Source organism: Podarcis bocagei, assembly GCF_964188305.1.
Source record: "Podarcis bocagei genome assembly, chromosome: Z".
Lineage (NCBI taxonomy): Eukaryota > Metazoa > Chordata > Lepidosauria > Squamata > Lacertidae > Podarcis > Podarcis bocagei.
The window spans coordinates 24034451-24051353 of NC_138140.1; the positions used below are offsets into that span (position 1 = coordinate 24034451).

At 43.2% G+C, this 16903-nt stretch overlaps 1 protein-coding gene across 4 annotated transcripts in view; it reads right to left on the minus strand.

Annotated features, from left to right (window-relative positions):
- Window positions 1–148: 148 nt before the first annotated feature.
- The window catches only part of LOC308578439 (ubiquitin carboxyl-terminal hydrolase 12-like), a 51133-nt gene continuing 34378 nt past the window's right edge, over window positions 149–16903 (minus strand). For 3 of the 4 annotated variants that reach the window (XM_081178819.1, XM_081178820.1, XM_081178822.1), the window contains 4 exons: window positions 13140–13223; window positions 11362–11559; window positions 7696–7774; window positions 149–2505 (listed from right to left, as the gene is read on the minus strand). In XM_081178819.1, coding sequence (XP_081034945.1) covers window positions 2404–2505; window positions 7696–7774; window positions 11362–11559; window positions 13140–13223 — 463 coding nt within the window. In that variant the 3' untranslated portion in view covers window positions 149–2403. The remainder of the gene's footprint in view (window positions 2506–7695; window positions 7775–11361; window positions 11560–13139; window positions 13224–16903) is intronic. The other variant, XM_081178821.1, reaches the window with a different exon arrangement.

The window sequence follows — 16903 nt, forward strand, 5'->3', positions numbered from 1 at the left end:
GCACAGGGTTCTTGTTGTAAAGGTATAACGGGTAGGGAGACCACACATACCACCTTTCAGAGGATAGAAATGGAATAAACATATCCCCTAGTCTAGCATTTAAATTCAATTTAAAAACAGCAACAATGCACATACATTTGATGCATTTCATCATACTCAATCTTTTATTGGAAACATTTCGGCAGTCATTTAATTATACAGAAGCAGCATCAAACCACTCTCTTCACAATAGAAACTGTAGCAAAAATGCACTTTTAATCTATAGTATATATATCTCTTAATATTTTCTATTTCTTACAAGGCATTTTATTTGTAAAGGATTATCACCAATTATACAAAATAGAAGTGAGTGGTCCTATGTTCTGCCTTATGTTCTCCTACATTACTCTGCCATTTGCTGTTTAGTGCGTGCCTTCACACCTGTGACCTTCCGCCGAAGACCTACAAGATGACAGGCTTTGCTTAATGGCCCCATTTTGGGTCTTTACGGGTGGATTTCTAGCCAAGAGAACATTCACATGTAATGCATTATCAAGAGCCAGTTGTCAAAGACTTATTTTATTAGTGATGACAACCTCTGAAGAAAAGATTACTTTTGCATATTTTTCCATTAATATATTAGGCAACATCAGTTTTCTCCCTGAAGTGGTTGAAGTGTGAATACTGAAACCTGACAGTTTGTCCGTTTTTAATTGCAGAATTTGTTGCTAGCAGAATTCTGCCGGGGAGACAATTGCGTAAGAAGACATTAAGAGAATGTGACGTGATGTTTGCACATAATGGTTGGGGTTTTTTTTGGGGGGGGGGGGAGCCAGAGCACAAGTTATGGAATTGCAATTAAGTAGATCTCCTCCTCCTTGACTGTGAGCATGATATGGAGGGCTGCTTTGGGACAAGCAGAGGTGGCTTTAATGTTACAACCAAATGGAAGGCTGAATCTCCATTTCCACTCATGTGTCCCAGTACAGAGTTCCATGTGCTCTAACGCTTACAAGGAGCTGCTGCGCATGTTTCCCATTGCTACAATGGAGGCAATCCTGATGTTTTTAGAGGACTGCTCAAAGTGTCTCCCTCCACTTGAACATGCTGGGAAGCCATTTCAGGTGGGAATGCCAATTTAGGCACAACAAAGACTCCCCATAGCCAAAACTGGTCACTGGATCCTGGACCACCCCACCCAGGAGGCACAGTGGTGACCAATTCAGGTGGCAGGATAAACAGGGGCAGCAGATCTGGTAAACAGACACTAAGTGAAATTCAGTCTTCATGAGACAGCCTTGTTTTTCTGTTGAAGCAGCAGCCAATCAAGAACTCGGCAATTATACATGGTCCACTTAAATCCACTTAAATTGGATACTTCTCAAGGCATCGGTACATGTTGACCTCAGTTATTTCTTCTTAAACTCCCACCGTTTCCAAAACAAGGATGATTTGTTCATTAATTCTCAGAATTAGTGTTGCCTCTTAATAGGTACTTATAGAATGTAGATTCATTCCAAAAACTGCCTTTTTGTTTGTGTGGGTAGAGTTTGTTATACGCTGAAACAAACAACAAATATATCTATTTTCAGTAGAGGGCACTTTTGGCTTATATAAGAGCTCCAAGAAATACAATCAATTCAGCTTACAGGTCCTCAAAGACTTCCATCTACTTTTTGCTCCTTTAGATTCTGCAATATTGCGGCTTTGAGTAGCGAATACATTATAAAACACATAAAAATAACATTTCAATAAGATTTTGGGGGAAAACAAAGTGGGGATAAATGAAGAATAAGAATAGTGTTATCTGAAATCAAGATGCTACCCTTTGAGGAAATTCACAACACTATAGGAACAACTTTTTCTTTTCTTTTTTGCCACACACAGAATTAAAGGCATGATATTTCCAATACAATTTAATCTGGCAGCAATCCTGTTTTGGGCCACCAATAGCAGTCAGCAACTTTCTGCAACTCACACCCTAAAACAGGTCTTGAGCTGACACTGAAGACTGAAATCATTCTGCTAGAATACAGAAAAAAAACAGGAGAAATAGAAACCAAGGGACAGTCTCAGGCCATCAACCCTGAATGATGAACTAACTGTATAATGCTACTGAAAAACAACAAAAAAAAATATTTCCTTGGTTCTTGAATGTTCAAGCAGGCATATTTCAAGTAGAGGTAACACAGATTTGGGAAGATAACAAGTATAAAATAGCCCAGAAAGAAATCCAAAGCAAGATGCCTTCTTGCTAATGGCAGTTGTCGTCCCTGAGAAAATGTCCCAGTTTATGTCCTGGTGACATCCTGCGGTCCTATGGCAATGATGAGGTATTGATTTTACTATCATTACAGTGTCCTATCTGAGCAGGGGCTTGGTTCCTTTTCTGAAAAGATGCAAGATGCTTCAAAGTGCACTGACTTAGTGCCTTGATTCATAGAAGAGGATATATCCAGATTCTGAGTTTTTGGAACCGTCCGATGTTACTCCATAGAATTCTTCAATTGCTTTAGCATCAATTTTCTGCAATTTAAGACAACAAGAAGATTAAGGAAGGGGAAATAACATCACTACCTGTTGAATCTCACTTAGTGTCTCCCCCCCCCTTTAAATTCAGCAAAATATTTATGGGAGGTGGTGGTGGTGGTCACAGAGAGACTGCATCAGAATTAAAAGACTTGGGAAATTCACTGGGATTATGTAACCGGCTATTTAATTTGGATTATTAGCCACACATTACCCCTAAGTATACTACAGAAGGACAAAAAATGTTCAAAAACAAATACTTCGTAGCCTAAAAAGGTACCACTGATTAATCAAGCAGGACTTTAATTAAAAAGGGGGCTCATTTTAAAATATAAAAGCTTTCAATTTCTATAGAAACTTAGAAAATAATCTTAGAAAAGCTACAGTGGTACCTTGGGTTAAGAACTTAATTCGTTCCGGAGGTCTGTTCTTAACCTGAAACTGTTCTTAACCTGAGGTACCACTTTAGCTAATGGGGCCTCCCGCTGCTGCTGCGCCACGGCCATGAGATTTCTGTTCTCATCCTGAGGTAAAGTTCTTAACCCGAGGTACTATTTCTGGGTTAGCGGAGTCTGTAACCTGAAGCATCTGTAACCTGAAGCGTATGTAACCCAAGGTACCACTGTATTTTGCTTTAGGCTATGGAACTCTTTGTAATTAGAGACCATGCATCCTTTCCCTCTTAAGATGGTCTATTATCAACAGTAAATTGCATTAATTCTACCTTGTAGTTACTTACTGGCACTGTGACAGCTTATCTTTTCTTTTTTAAAAACAAACAAAAAAACTGATTTTACTTTCATATGTTTTTTCCCTGTAACCTGCTTGTTATTACAATTTAATTTAAAAGTATTTGAAAAAGTTAAAGGAAATGCATTCCTTTAGATTCTCCATGTCAGCGATGGGCAGGAGCCCGAGGAGTAGGGGCACGTGTGTGCAGAGGAGGCAGGTGGGAAGAATAATCTAAGGGGAGGGCCAGTGATTTGTGTGGTTCTGTGGAACCGGTGAGACAGCTGCCTATGGCGGTAGAAGAGGAGAGTCTGGAGGAGGAGACTTCGCCACAGGAGGATTTATCACCAGTGCTAAATCCATTTCATTGATAAGGCCCATACGGTAATGGAAGGTAACATTTGGATGTATAGGTAAAAAACAAGCAGACATTTAATTTATCATAGCTAGCACAGTTCTTCAGAAACTGGCAATTATTGGCAAAAACCCAAAAATATAAAGCTGTTAGTATTGATCTACAGTGCAAAAGTAGATTTTGGGTTTGATGGATACAATCCAACAGCCCCCCCCCCTTTTGCACTGGGGTGGGGGTGGGCTGGATTGGGCAAATGTATGGATGGAAACCCCAGAAACAAGGTGTGTGAAGGGCCTGAGTTAGCCTGGGATGCACAGGACCCAGAGCAGCACATGATACAACCAAGACTCATCTGGGACTAAAAAACCATGCCAGCTTCAGGTTCACAGCATTTTGTCTGCCTGCCCCGTTCCCTGCCTTCTACCCTAGCACAAGAGGCAGACCTGTGGATGCCCCATGGTTGCCAAGCTGGGGTTTCCATTTCTGTCCAAATCTATGTTGTATTAGTAAGTACCACCAATATTGAGGTTTTATATTCTTAAAAGATGTGTTAAATAAACTTGGGAGCACTGTTTCTCATAGCCAACACTTTTCTTTATTAGACATATTAGGACCAGAAGGCACAGTCGGATCTCACCAACCAGTTCTGGGCACCACAGTTTAAGGAGGATATTGACAAGCTGGAAGGTGTGCAGAGGAGGGAACCAAGATAACAAAAGGTCTGGAAACCAAGCCTTATGAAGAAGGGTTGAGGGAGTTGCGTATGTTTAGCAGGCAGGAGAGGAGATTGAGAGAGGGTATGATAGCAGTCTTCAAATATCTGAAGGGTTGTAATGTGGGAAATGGAGTGAGCTGGTTTTCTGCTGCTCCAGAGGGTAGGACCCAAACCAATAGATTAAAATTAACACGGAATGAGATTCTGACTAAACCTTAAGAAGAAGTTTCTCACATTAAGAGCTGTTCAGTTGAACAGACTCCCTCAGAAGATGGGGGGTTCTCCTTCCATGGAGGTTTTTAAACAAAGGTTGGATGGCCATTCTGCTAGGGATACTGTAGCTGTGATTCCTGCATTGCAGGGGTTGTACTAGGTGACACTTCTATGATTCTTTGAAATGTTCATATATGAAGGTGAAAAGGGATATGGGCATTTGGGACTTGCAATGATTGCACCACAGAAGCAGACCTGTGATTCAGATCCTTGCCAACCTCCTATTGGGCCAAAGCAAAAACAAGTCAAAGACTGGACAAAAACAGCAGAAGGCATAACCAGGCTCTCAATGTCCTGAGTAATGATGGAAGGCAGGCAACTGATACCAGTGTCTGATTTAACAGAATCAACTGGGTAGCAGAGGATATGATATAAGCCATCCAACAAATTCAGGAGGAATCAGACAAGTCACGTCAGGAGATACTAGCAGGTGCTGGGAGGCAAGTTACTAGGGAGAAAAAGGAGAAGATGATTAAATAAAAATTGAGAGCACTCAGAGAACATCACAAAGAAAAACAGAAAAGGCAGCTGGGAAAAGATGAGCCAACACAGGGCTCATAATACAGCAACAAGAAGTCATTACTCGAATTAGACCAATGACAGCTACTCAGATCCAGGCCCTAACCAGGGAAATAGAGCCACTGACAGAATGAACAGTCTTCTGGCTCACATGGGCAGTGAGGCTGTGGAAAAGTCATGGTAGGTCTGCTGGGACTTTAAATGCACTAGCAGAGGCTAATGGTTCAAGAGATCCATTGCACCCCTACCTGTTTGATACCAAGATAAGGATTCCTGAGAAAAGTGGTTCAGGAGCCCAGCTATAGTAGTACTGGGGGAGCTGGATACAATATATTCCAATGCAATCCAGCAGAGACCAACTCAGATCCTGGATGGATATGTAGCCATCAATAAAACAGCAGCTGCAGTTACTGATTTGGTGACACATAAATCTGGGGAGAGAAACTGGGATTCTGAGGACTCAGACAGGCAGTGGGGGGAGGATTCTTCCATCCCATCCAGGCATTTGTCACTTTCAATGTGGAGCAGGATCCAGATGGTGACCCTAGAGCACCAAGGCTTGCCAACGACACCCTAACAGAAACTATAACACTGACAAAGAATACCTGGAGACACGGAATTCCATTTCTAAAAGAAAAAGGAGCAAGAACAGCTGTCCTCTAGAGTGATCTGATGACTCACCCCAGTGGGAACCCCAGAACCAACCTAGCCCCAGGGGACCAGAGTGGCAGCAACCCATGCCACAAATGTCAATGGGGAACTCAAGATAGGTAGGCAGGTGCCACGGCGAAGGGAAGGGTACACACTGTACTTATGGCTTGATAAGGAACGTGGAAGATGTGGTCCTCGAACGATATGGAGACAGACCCATATAAGAGAAAAGAAAGGAGGCTAAGCTCTGTCTCTATGGGGTTATAGGCATCAGATCTAGAATACACTGTGGTCCCTGGGAGCAGAGGCCTTTCCACAACCCATCAACCAACCAGCCGATTACTAATTCTGTAATAAAAATGATGAACACATAGGGGAAACCTGGGGGTCCCATAACCCTGACCAGTGGCTAAATTGTGGAGGGCTCCCCTCCCCACCCAACAATAAGCCACTTAATTAACCACACAGCTTGGTTGCAATATCTTTTCCTTTAAACAAACAGAACTTTCCCCACACATGAAAAAATCTTTCAGACTAAGAACTGAAAAGGAAATGGGTTCCAATTTTCATTGCCAGTCCTTTCAACAACAGTTCTTAAGAAAAAATAGCCAGGGCATGAAAACAACTTCTTCCCGTTTCCGTAGCTATTTTTCACAATCTGATAAACACTTTGACGCTGCTGGCGAAACTATTGGCTTCTGGAAGTGAAAACACATCAGTCTCATGGCAACCAACACCCTTATGTTCCTTGCCCTAATATCAAGAATACTGCAGGATCAATACTGTATTTTTGGAAAAGTTACATCTTCATAGCCTTGAAACTTAGAAGTACAAGTTCTGTGTTGACTCAGAGTGTCTTTTCTAAATGGCCTCCTTTGTCTCTCTGGTGGAAAGCAGTGAATAGTGACAGCACTCTGACCCATTGACTGCTATGTCTAGACGTCAACAGATGTTGCTCCAATCAAACAGGGAAGAGAAAACATGATCTAGACCAGTGTTTCTCAACCTGTGGGTCCCCAGATGTTGTTGGACTACAACTCTCATCATTCCTAGCCAGCATAACCAGTGGTCAGGGATGATGGGAGTTGTAGTACAACAATATCTGGGGACCCACAGATTGAGAAACACTGATCTAGACAGTGGACAGTAAATGGGATCAATTTTGTCAAGTGCAGATGTAACATGGGTACTCTGGTTGGCAAATCTGGAACTGGACAGGAACGAAACAGTCCCTCCCTTTCCCCCACTCCAGGGTGATCATCCTCTTTTATTCTGGATATTTAACTGGGATTTTGCACTACCTGTGCATCTATGTAAACCATTTTAAATGCATGTCACAATTCCTTTGTAAATGAGAGATTGAACACATGCTTTGAAGTGGGTTTGCACACTATGGTTAGAAGAGACGTTTAAAATTATGCTGTTGCCTTTAACAAGGCAACCAACAGAGTCTGTAATAATTTAATCACTTTTCAATATCAACCACCTTCAAGTCAGGGCAGATGATTACCATCACCACCTGTATCAGTTGACTTGAGTTGTTCCAGGAACTGCACTGAACCCCAGCCTTCAAGATGGAACTTTATTAATTTTTGCCTCCCTTCTCCTTCCCTTCCCCATCCTGCTCTTTGCTTACTTATGAAGCCCATCCAGGACTTCTGCACTTGTTGCTATGCAAAAGCACCCGGTGGCAGATCTCTTAAGACTCTTTCTCTCCCCGACTCTTTTTAACCCTTATTCTTCTGTGACCATCAGTGGAAAAGAATGAGAAAACAACAGCAAAATAACCACCCACCAAAAGTGTTTATGGGACTGGTAAAAGCAGCTCACTTTCCACCAGTGAAGGTTAAACGCCTAAATAATGTGTCGTGACAATGACTTACATCCAAGACACCGTAAGAGTTATCACCAGAGTGTGAGAAGGTGGCATAATATATAGACATACCTCTACAATATCATCGTCAAACAGCAACCAAAAACCATGACTCTTCACAATGGTGATGTAATGTCCACGGTTTGGACCGCTGGAACAAAACGAAAAAGTTGGTGCTGACCTGTAAAGCCCTGAATACCTTTAGCCCTGTATACCTGAAGGAACATTTCCACCTCCATTGGACACTGAGGCCCTTCTGGCGGTTCCCTCCCTGTGAGAAGTGAGGTTACAGGGAACCAGGCAGAGGGACTTCTCAGCAGTGGCACCGGCCCTGTGGAACGCCCTCCCATCAGATGTCAAATAAAGAAGGAACTATACAACTAGAAGACATCTGAAGGCAGCCCTGTAGAGGGAAGTTTTTAATGTTTTATGTTTTACTGTGATGTTTTAATTTGTTGGAAGTCGCCCAGTGTGGCTAGGGCAACCCAGTCAGACAGGTGGTATATTAATATCATACACTAATGGTTGTCACCAAAACCTACAGGGGTTTTTTAAGTGTGTGCGAATACAGGATCCACACAGCAATGTAGGCCTAATTCTTAGCAACCTGGGAATCTGTGTCTGTGCTCTACCACTTCAAGCAGATGGCGGTTCACAAGACTGAACAGCCCTCCAAACGAAAACATTTCATGTGCAGGGCAAACTAGTCAGGGTAGAGGTTAGGTTGCAACCCTTCTCACTGGCATTTACTGTTCTTTGGGAAAGGGCTGTGTGACTCAACAGCAGCACACATGCTTCGGATGCTGCTGGCCCCTGACTCAACCCCCAGCATCTCCAGGCAGGGCTGAGAGGAACTCCTGAGCCACTGCCAGATAGTGCAGTCACTACTGAGCTAGATTGACCAACGTTCTGACCATGTCTAAGGTAGCCTCCTATGTGCAGGTAATGCTCCCTTTTGCCATTTTTAATTGGCTATCCTTGTTAACTCGGTGCTGATGAATTCTCACCAGGTGGCGCTGACTCCATGAAAATATAAACCTTTAAAAACATTTGGTCAAATTATACTGCTTTAAATAATTTCATTGTTCCAATAATAGATTTTATTTCAATTTCCTTTTCAGAGAAGATGGGAGCAGCCTACACCTGGCTTCTACAAATAACTCAGCATTTCTAAACGATCAGTCGAAAACATTAATTCATGTATAATTTGTGTGCGCATCAAGCAAATGTCTTAAATTACTGTAGGGGGCGGCAGGGAGTGGGGGAAATCCAACAATAGTTTTTTGCTTTTTAAAAACAAATTGAGAACTCTTCCTTGATTGTACAAATGAGATGGAACACATTAAGCTACTGTAACATATAAAATAGTTATCAGTCATCTGTCACCTGCAGTCCTGAGCAGCCATTTCCTAGTGAGCTACCCTCTGAGATGCAGACTTATTATTATTACTAGTATCACAACCACATTTATTACTTGCCCTTCACTAGCAGGGCCCAGGGTGGGTGACAACAATTTTAAAAATCAGTATTAAAAACAGTTAAAACAAACTACAAGCACAGGATTAGTGTGCATCCTGAAAACATACATCTCAAGCCATAGCAAAGAGGTGCCTCTTTCACATTTCCCGAAATGTGAAATTCCACAACTTAGGGGTTGCCAGAGGTGATGCCCTCTGCAGGGATACAACCGCCACCCCTTCTGAGGGCAGTAGAACTACCAAGACAAACTACCAGGTATTCTGCTGATTTTACGCCCGGAGTGAGTCTGTAGGGAAGGAGAGGGTCATTTGGTGCCTAAGTCAATTAGTATTTCAAAAAACGAGTGTGAGCCCATTGAACTAGGCCTAGAAACAAACCTGCAGCCAATGCAGCTGTGTTAGAACAGGGGCTATATGAGTTCTATAGGGAAGCCCAGCCAGTAATCTGGCTGGAGAATTGTGAACCAGATGAAGTTTATGAGTTGTCTTTAAGGGCATATTGGAATAATCCAATCTGGAAGTTACCAGAGCATGGAGTACAGTGGTTAAGTCAGTGGTTAGAAGGGGCTGTAGTTGGCAAACAGCAGCAGCTGGAAGTAGGCATTCCTAGTCACTGAGGCCATCTGAGCCTCAAGTGATAATGTTGAATCCAGCAGTACACCCAAGCTACAAACCTGCTCCTTCCACGGAAGTGCAACCCTGTCCAGAGCAAGCCATCTTCCCACGTCCTTGACTTGAGAACTTGGAACACATAACATCTCTGTCTTTTCAGGATAGTTTCTATTTCTTGGTCCACATCCAACCCACCAATACCTCCAAACACCAGTATAGCACCTCAGCCACCTCTCTTGACTCAGATGGGAGAGACAGATAGCGATGGGTGTCATCCACATATCCCTGCAAGAACCCTGCAAGACATCGCAGGAAAGCTCCCACAGTGTCAAACATAGCTTCCCATAGTTACTTTGTGGAAATGCCCCTGAACTATTGAAGTACAGTGTGCTCAAGTCTCACTTTTTTGAGCCAATCCATCAACAATGTCACCAAACAGGGCAGCTGAGGCAGTTTCAGAGCAAGACAGAAATGGATCCAGATATTCAGTCTCCTCAAAGCATGCCTGAAGTTGGGCCAACACCACCCTCTCAAGTACCCTTGTCTCAAAAAGGGATATTTGTAAACAAGTACCGCCCCAGCGGGAAGGTAAACAACGTTTCCATGCACTGCTCTGGTTTTTCCAGAAGCGGCATAGTCATGCTGGCCACATGACCCGGAAAAACTGTCTGCAGAAAATGCTGGCTCCCTCAGCCAGTAAAGCGAGATGAGCACCGCAACCCCAGAGTCGTCTGCAACTGGACTTAACTGTCAGGGGTCCTTTACCTTTTTAATGGTTGCTTAACACTTCCAGGTAGAGGGAGGTTCTAAGGAGGTTCTAAGGAAGTTCAGAGTGGGTGGTACCTCTCCCTCCTCAAATGAAGCATTGATCACTCCCTGGACCCACCCAGTCTATCTACTATGGCCAATTTTAAGAAGCCAAGATGGTCAAGGGGGTAGGTGGTCAACCACACTTCTTCAAGCTGGTCTTCATCCTCAGACATGCAGGTCACTAAAGTACAAAGACAACCTATGTGCTCCACAGCAATAGTAAGTACACTCAGGAGAGATCGTGCTGATAGCTCCACATACATCACCATTCCACAATGTGATGAGAGTCTCAACATGTCAGCTGGGAAATCCCCCAGAGCATTCAGGAATCCACCAGACTCCATAATTCTGAGGGTAGACCATCCTATGGGAAGTGCCACCAGCTGGTGAAGACAGGTAGCAAAGAGCAGAAGCAGAATGAACAAGAGGGGGACTACTTTGCACAAGAGAAGAGAGGTGAAAGCTGTAGGAAGATTTCCTTTAAAGTGTTTTGAGAGAAGACTTGTAATAGAGGACATGCAAGACACTCTTGTGTTCCTCCAGGTGTTGCTGGACCACAACTCCCAGCCAACATGATCAGGGAACCAATTATCATAGGCGAATTATCTTGAATCTGTAGTTCCGCAACATCTGGAGGGCCACATTCTCCCCACCCCTGAAGTAAGAGAAAGCTTGAACAGACCAAAGAGACATGCAGTCCAGCACCTGTTCCTACAGCGGCCAGGCAAAAGCTTATGGGAAGCCCACAAGCAGAATGTCTCAGAACAGACAAATATTTTCCCCAAATACATGGCAAATGCTATATCACATGGTATGCATGTGATCCCTCATAGTTTACCTGCCGCAATGAATAACTACAGCCACAAGATCATACATCCTATCTGGGTTTGAAGCATCTCCTGAAGTGTTGAAGAGTCGAAGCTCCAAAGGAAAGACTACACGGTAGGAAAGTTTGGTATATCGATGCAGATGGTCTATGTATTTGAATCTTTTCAAGTGCAGAGAAAGAATCAGGGGCAACTTTTTCACTCGCATCCTAGGTCCACAAAATAAGACCAAAAGAGAATGAGATGGTGGAGGGTGGAATCCATGTTATGAAATCACTCTGAATTCTAAGAAAGATTGTTTAAAACAGTAAACATGGTAAGTTATTCAAATAAATGGATAGCTTTTTCAATATTAGCAAATCTGAAACATTTCTCAGTACCTCTTTTGTGCAACATTGGGAAGAATCAGTGAGGCTGTTTGCCAACCTGCTGCCCTCTAGATGTTTTGAACTACAACTCTCATCAGCCTCAGCCTACAAGCCCTCTTGTGCTGGCTGAGGTTGATGGAAGTTGGAGTGCAAAATATCTAGAGGGCACAAGGTTGGTGAAGGCTGAGAAAGAGCATCTGGACTCAAAGCAACTTCTTATATGGCCCAAAAGCATCCGTCTCTCATCACAACAAGGAAAGCAGAAGAAAGAATGAACTCTGCCTTTTGGCTCTGGCTGCTATTGACTAAGAAATAAGAACAATTGATTTTCTCCTGTATCCGTGAGAAAAGTAGGAGGCAAAAGTGGTAACACTTACTCTTACCCAACCATCCAAGTCAGATGGCTTTAATTTGTTTTTGCAGGTTATCAGTCGGCATTTTCCAAAAGGAGAAAATATTGAACAGAAGATATTTGATTGGCTCTGCTTCAAAACACAAAATATGTTCCTGCTTTGTATTGAGACATGACAGCTTCCTTTTACATAAGTCACACAGGATGAAGCTTATCAGGGTCGCAGCCCACACATGTAAACCTTCAAACACTCTGCATCAAGAATACGAAATTTTGTACCTGCTGAATTCTGCAACTTGCTGAGTTAAGTCTCTTATTTTACATAAATCATTCATCACCTTTTATAAAATAGGTTTGAACAATTGATTCAGATTCTGAAAGTCATGCACAGAGCTTCTTCAGGGCACCCTCAACCAATGCCTGGCTATTGGAAACTTAGTTTAGTCATCCTTCCAGCACCTGAGATTTCAGCAGGCATAGTTTCACGAATTCCATCACAAAAGTGGGGCACCCCACAAGCAAGCAAAAAAAGTGGAGTTCAGCGACAGAAAGTCTAGGAAATACAAATTGTTCCAAACTGTAGTTGCTTTGAAATAAGTGCTGCTTTGTAGCATGGAGAGTTCCCACCACCACCACCACCACCACCACCACCACCATCAAAGCAGTAAACATGCAATATCATGTTTGGTGTTTTTCTGTACTCATAGTATTGCAGCAGACACACCTGGCTCTCTATATAATGTATTGTCCCTAATTCAAACAAAAGAGAACTGTAACCAACATATCTTTTTTTTTTTTTTGCAAGTAAATTTTTATTCAGAATTTGTAAAAGAAAAAAGAAAAAAGGACAACATATCTTATTTTTATTGAGAACCAGGGTGGTTTAATGATTAAAGTGCTGGACAAAGGAAGACACAGGTTCAGATTCCGAATGGACTTTTCTATCACTTTTTCTTATCCTAATCTATCACACAAGAACAAAAGGGAATGGAGAACCATGCCTACTGCCTTGAGTAGATTGGAGGAAAAGTGACATAAAAATGCAACAACCAATAGCTTTTAGGCTTACCTCTTTTGCGCTTCCTGTTTGCTGCGACACTGCTCACAGTAGTATTTTTGATCACTGCACAGAGTCTCAGAATTACTGAATTTCCTGTAAAAATGGGAAGTTAAATCAGAGTTAGGGCCGTTAGGGCAATTAGCCAAGTACTGCTGTTGGTGGATGGCCATCCTGACTCGGCCCCAGACACACTGATCAGATGCTTGGAAGCTGTGGCTGGATGGTTACGTGGGAGCCGGTTGAAGTTAAATCCTTCAAAGACAGAGGTCCTCTGGCTGGGACGGGACGATATGGGATTGAGGGGGCAACTCCCATCTCTTGCGGGGGTGCAATTAGTGCCAGCACCGTCCGTTAAGAGTTTGGGTGTAATCTTCGATACCTTCCTCTCCATGGAGGCGCAGATTGCAGCTATAACAAAGGCGGCATTTTTTCATCTCCGCCAAGCTAAGCAGTTGGCTCCTTACCTCTCTTGCCCTGACCTAGCCACTGTGATCCATGCGACGGTCACCTCCAGACTGGATTATTGTAACTCGCTCTACGTGGGGCTGCCCTTGAGACTGACCCAGAAACTCCAGCGGGTGCAGAATGCCGCAGCGAGACTCCTTACGGGGTCTTCGCTGCGGGATCACATTCATCCGGTGCTATACCAGCTGCACTGGCTCCCGGTGGAGTACAGGATCAGGTTTAAGGTGCTGGTTTTAACCTTCAAAGCCCTACACGGCCTAGGACCCTCGTATCTACGGGACCGCCTCTCCTGGTATGCCCCACAGAGGAACTTACGGTCCTCAAATAAAAACATCTTGAAGGTCCCAGGCCACATAGAGGTAAGGCTGGCCTCAACTAGAGCCAGGGCTTTTTCGGCTGCGGCTCCAACCTGGTGGAACGCTCTGTCACAAGAGACAAGGGCCCTGCAGGACTTGACATCTTTCCGCAGGGCCTGCAAGACAGAGCTGTTCCACCAGGCCTTTGGTTAGGGCACAGCCTGACTCCCTCCTTTGGCAATCTTTATAATACTTTAGTTTATGGTTGCCATCAATTTTGATTTTAATTAATTCTTATGATGTTTTTATAATGTTGCACTATTTTAGTGTTGTTAGCCGCCCTGAGCCCGGCTTCGGCTGGGGAGGGCGGGATATAAATAAAATTTTTTATTATTATTATTATTATTATTATTATTATTACTGCGAATCCCATTTTTCAAAAGCCAAAGCCATGGATCCCCTACTTTTGAAAATGTTGGTATCTCTGTCATAGTTTTTGTATTGTGAACAGCACTCAATGAGTCCCAGTGCAAAACCAGAATGTGAGTCTTCTGCACCTTGCTCCTGTGCAAGTCATGTGACCTACACAAGAGCACAGCCCCCCAAAACAGGATGTTCCGGACAATTGACAGGCATGTGTCACAGGCCTCCTGGGTGGGTTACATGGACCACCAATTGGCAACCACTGAGTTAGCACATTCAGGCGTTTCACCACCAACCAAGAACTCCTGTTTGCTCATACCTCATATTGGGGAGCAGTTTACCTATGAGAGTGCCTTACCCCATTTACGCCCACTCAACCATTTCAATTGGTGGAACTGGCACTGTTTCAGGTGCCACATTAATACCTGCTCCGCATTTGTAAGCAAATAATAATAATAATAATAATAATAATAATAATAATAATAATAATTTATTTATACCCCACCATCAGGCTGGGTTTCCCCAACCACTCTGTGCGGCTTCCAACAAAGATTAAAAATACATTAAAATCTTTTAATGTGGCAGCACCTCCATTTTGGAACTCCCTGCCTATTGATATCAGGCAGGCGCCTGCACCGTACTCTTTTTGGCACCTGCTAGAAACACTTTTATTTAGACATGCCTACCTAGATATTTAGAAAGGTGGTGCAAGTTTTGTTTTCAATTTATTGATAATTTTAATTTTTTGAAAGTTTTAAATTATTGTTGTCAATTCCTTTTCATATTTTTTTGTTTTGTTTTGTAAACCACATTGTTTTGTTTTACAATCAAGCAGTGTATAAATTTTATGAGATAAATAAATCTGTTTTTTATTTATACTATAGCAAACTCAGGTTCGCGGGAGAAAACTCACATCCCATCCGGCCCACAAACTGGACAGCCAGCAGGATGAGGCTGAAGCTTCCTCTGTCACATGATTTATTCTGTCACATGTTCCTAAGGCTCCATTCCTCACATTTCTGCACCACAGGGATAGGGAACTTGTAACTCAAATCCCAGCAACTCCAATGAGAGCTGAGAAATAAGACCTGTGGAAAACCACTACTAGTCTGCACAGCCAATAATGTGTTGGATTAGGATAATGCTATCAATGGCTACTAGTCACAATGCCTACACTCTGCCTCCAGTCGGAGGCAGTAATATCAGCTGCTGGAAACCACAGAGTGCTGTCACATTCATGTCCAGCCCTGTTACTCAACTCAGTAGAAGGCAGATGATTACCTGATTGACTGAACTGATATCCTGCCCTTCCTTCCAAAGGAGCCCCAGGTGACTTCCTATGTTCCCAAGGCTTCCCATTTCTAGCATAAGTGAACTTGCTCGTTTTCATCCCTTCATTGGTATGATGTGAACAATGGGTTAAATGACAGTGCTTGGGCTCATGTCTGGAGGAAGCACATCCCCTACGTATGGATGCTCTGAGATAAGGGTGCTGAGTCATTCACCCTCCCATTGGTACGTGTAGAGATGGGTATAATAATCTCTAGCTTTCAGTATGTCTTGTGTATGTCCTGAGGTCCATGTTCTGTCCTGATGCTGTCAGGATCCAACTCTGAATCTGTGAGAGTCAAGAAAAGAGGCTGTGGTTTTTACATGGTGGTAGTGCTAGCAGATTTATCTGTACACGTGTTATCTTTACTTCAAAGCCCAGAAGAACTTTATACAGTGGTACCTCGCAAGACGAATGCCTTGCAAGACAAAAAACTCGCTAGACGAAAGGGTTTTTGGTTTTTTGAGCTGCTTCGCAAGACAATTTTCCTTATGGGCTTGCTTCGCAAGACGGAAACGTCTTGCAAGTTTGTTTCCTTTTTCTTAACACCGTTAATACAGTTGCGACTTGACTTTGAGGAGCAACTCATAGAACATGGTGTGGTAGCCTTTTTTGAGGTTTTTAAAGACTTTGGTGATTTTTGAAGCTTTTCCAAAACTTTCCCGACACCGTGCTTTGCAAGACGAAAAAAATCGCAAGACGACAAAACTTGCGGAACAAATTAATTTCGTCTTGCGAGGCACCACTGTATAGAAGATAGTGCTGTTTCACCTTGCTTTGTATCTGGGGACTCTGGAAGCTGTTCTGCTGGGAGCAGGAAATCTCTGAAGACTCTGCTGGGGCTCTGTATGCTCTGCTGATACATCACACTGGCTGAGGTATGGTGAACTACCAAACTTTCTCAAGGACTGCCTCTTCCCATATGAACCTACCCGGACCCTGAGATCATCCTCTGAGGTCCTTCTTCATGTGCCTCCTCCGCGAGAGGTCCGGAGGGTGGCAACACGAGAACGGGCCTTCTCTGCAGTGGCTCCCCATCTATGGAATGCTCTCCCCAGGGAAGTTCGCCTGGTGCCTTCACTATACACCTTTAGGAGCCAGGCAAAAATGTTCCTTTTCAACCAGGCCTTTGTCTGACTTGATCTACATCCTATACCCTTTTTTTAAAATGCTGGCTCTTTGGGGTTTTTGTTTTTGATTGGGTTGTTGGTTTTGTTTTGATTTTATGTATTTGATATTTTATGTGAACCACCCTGAGA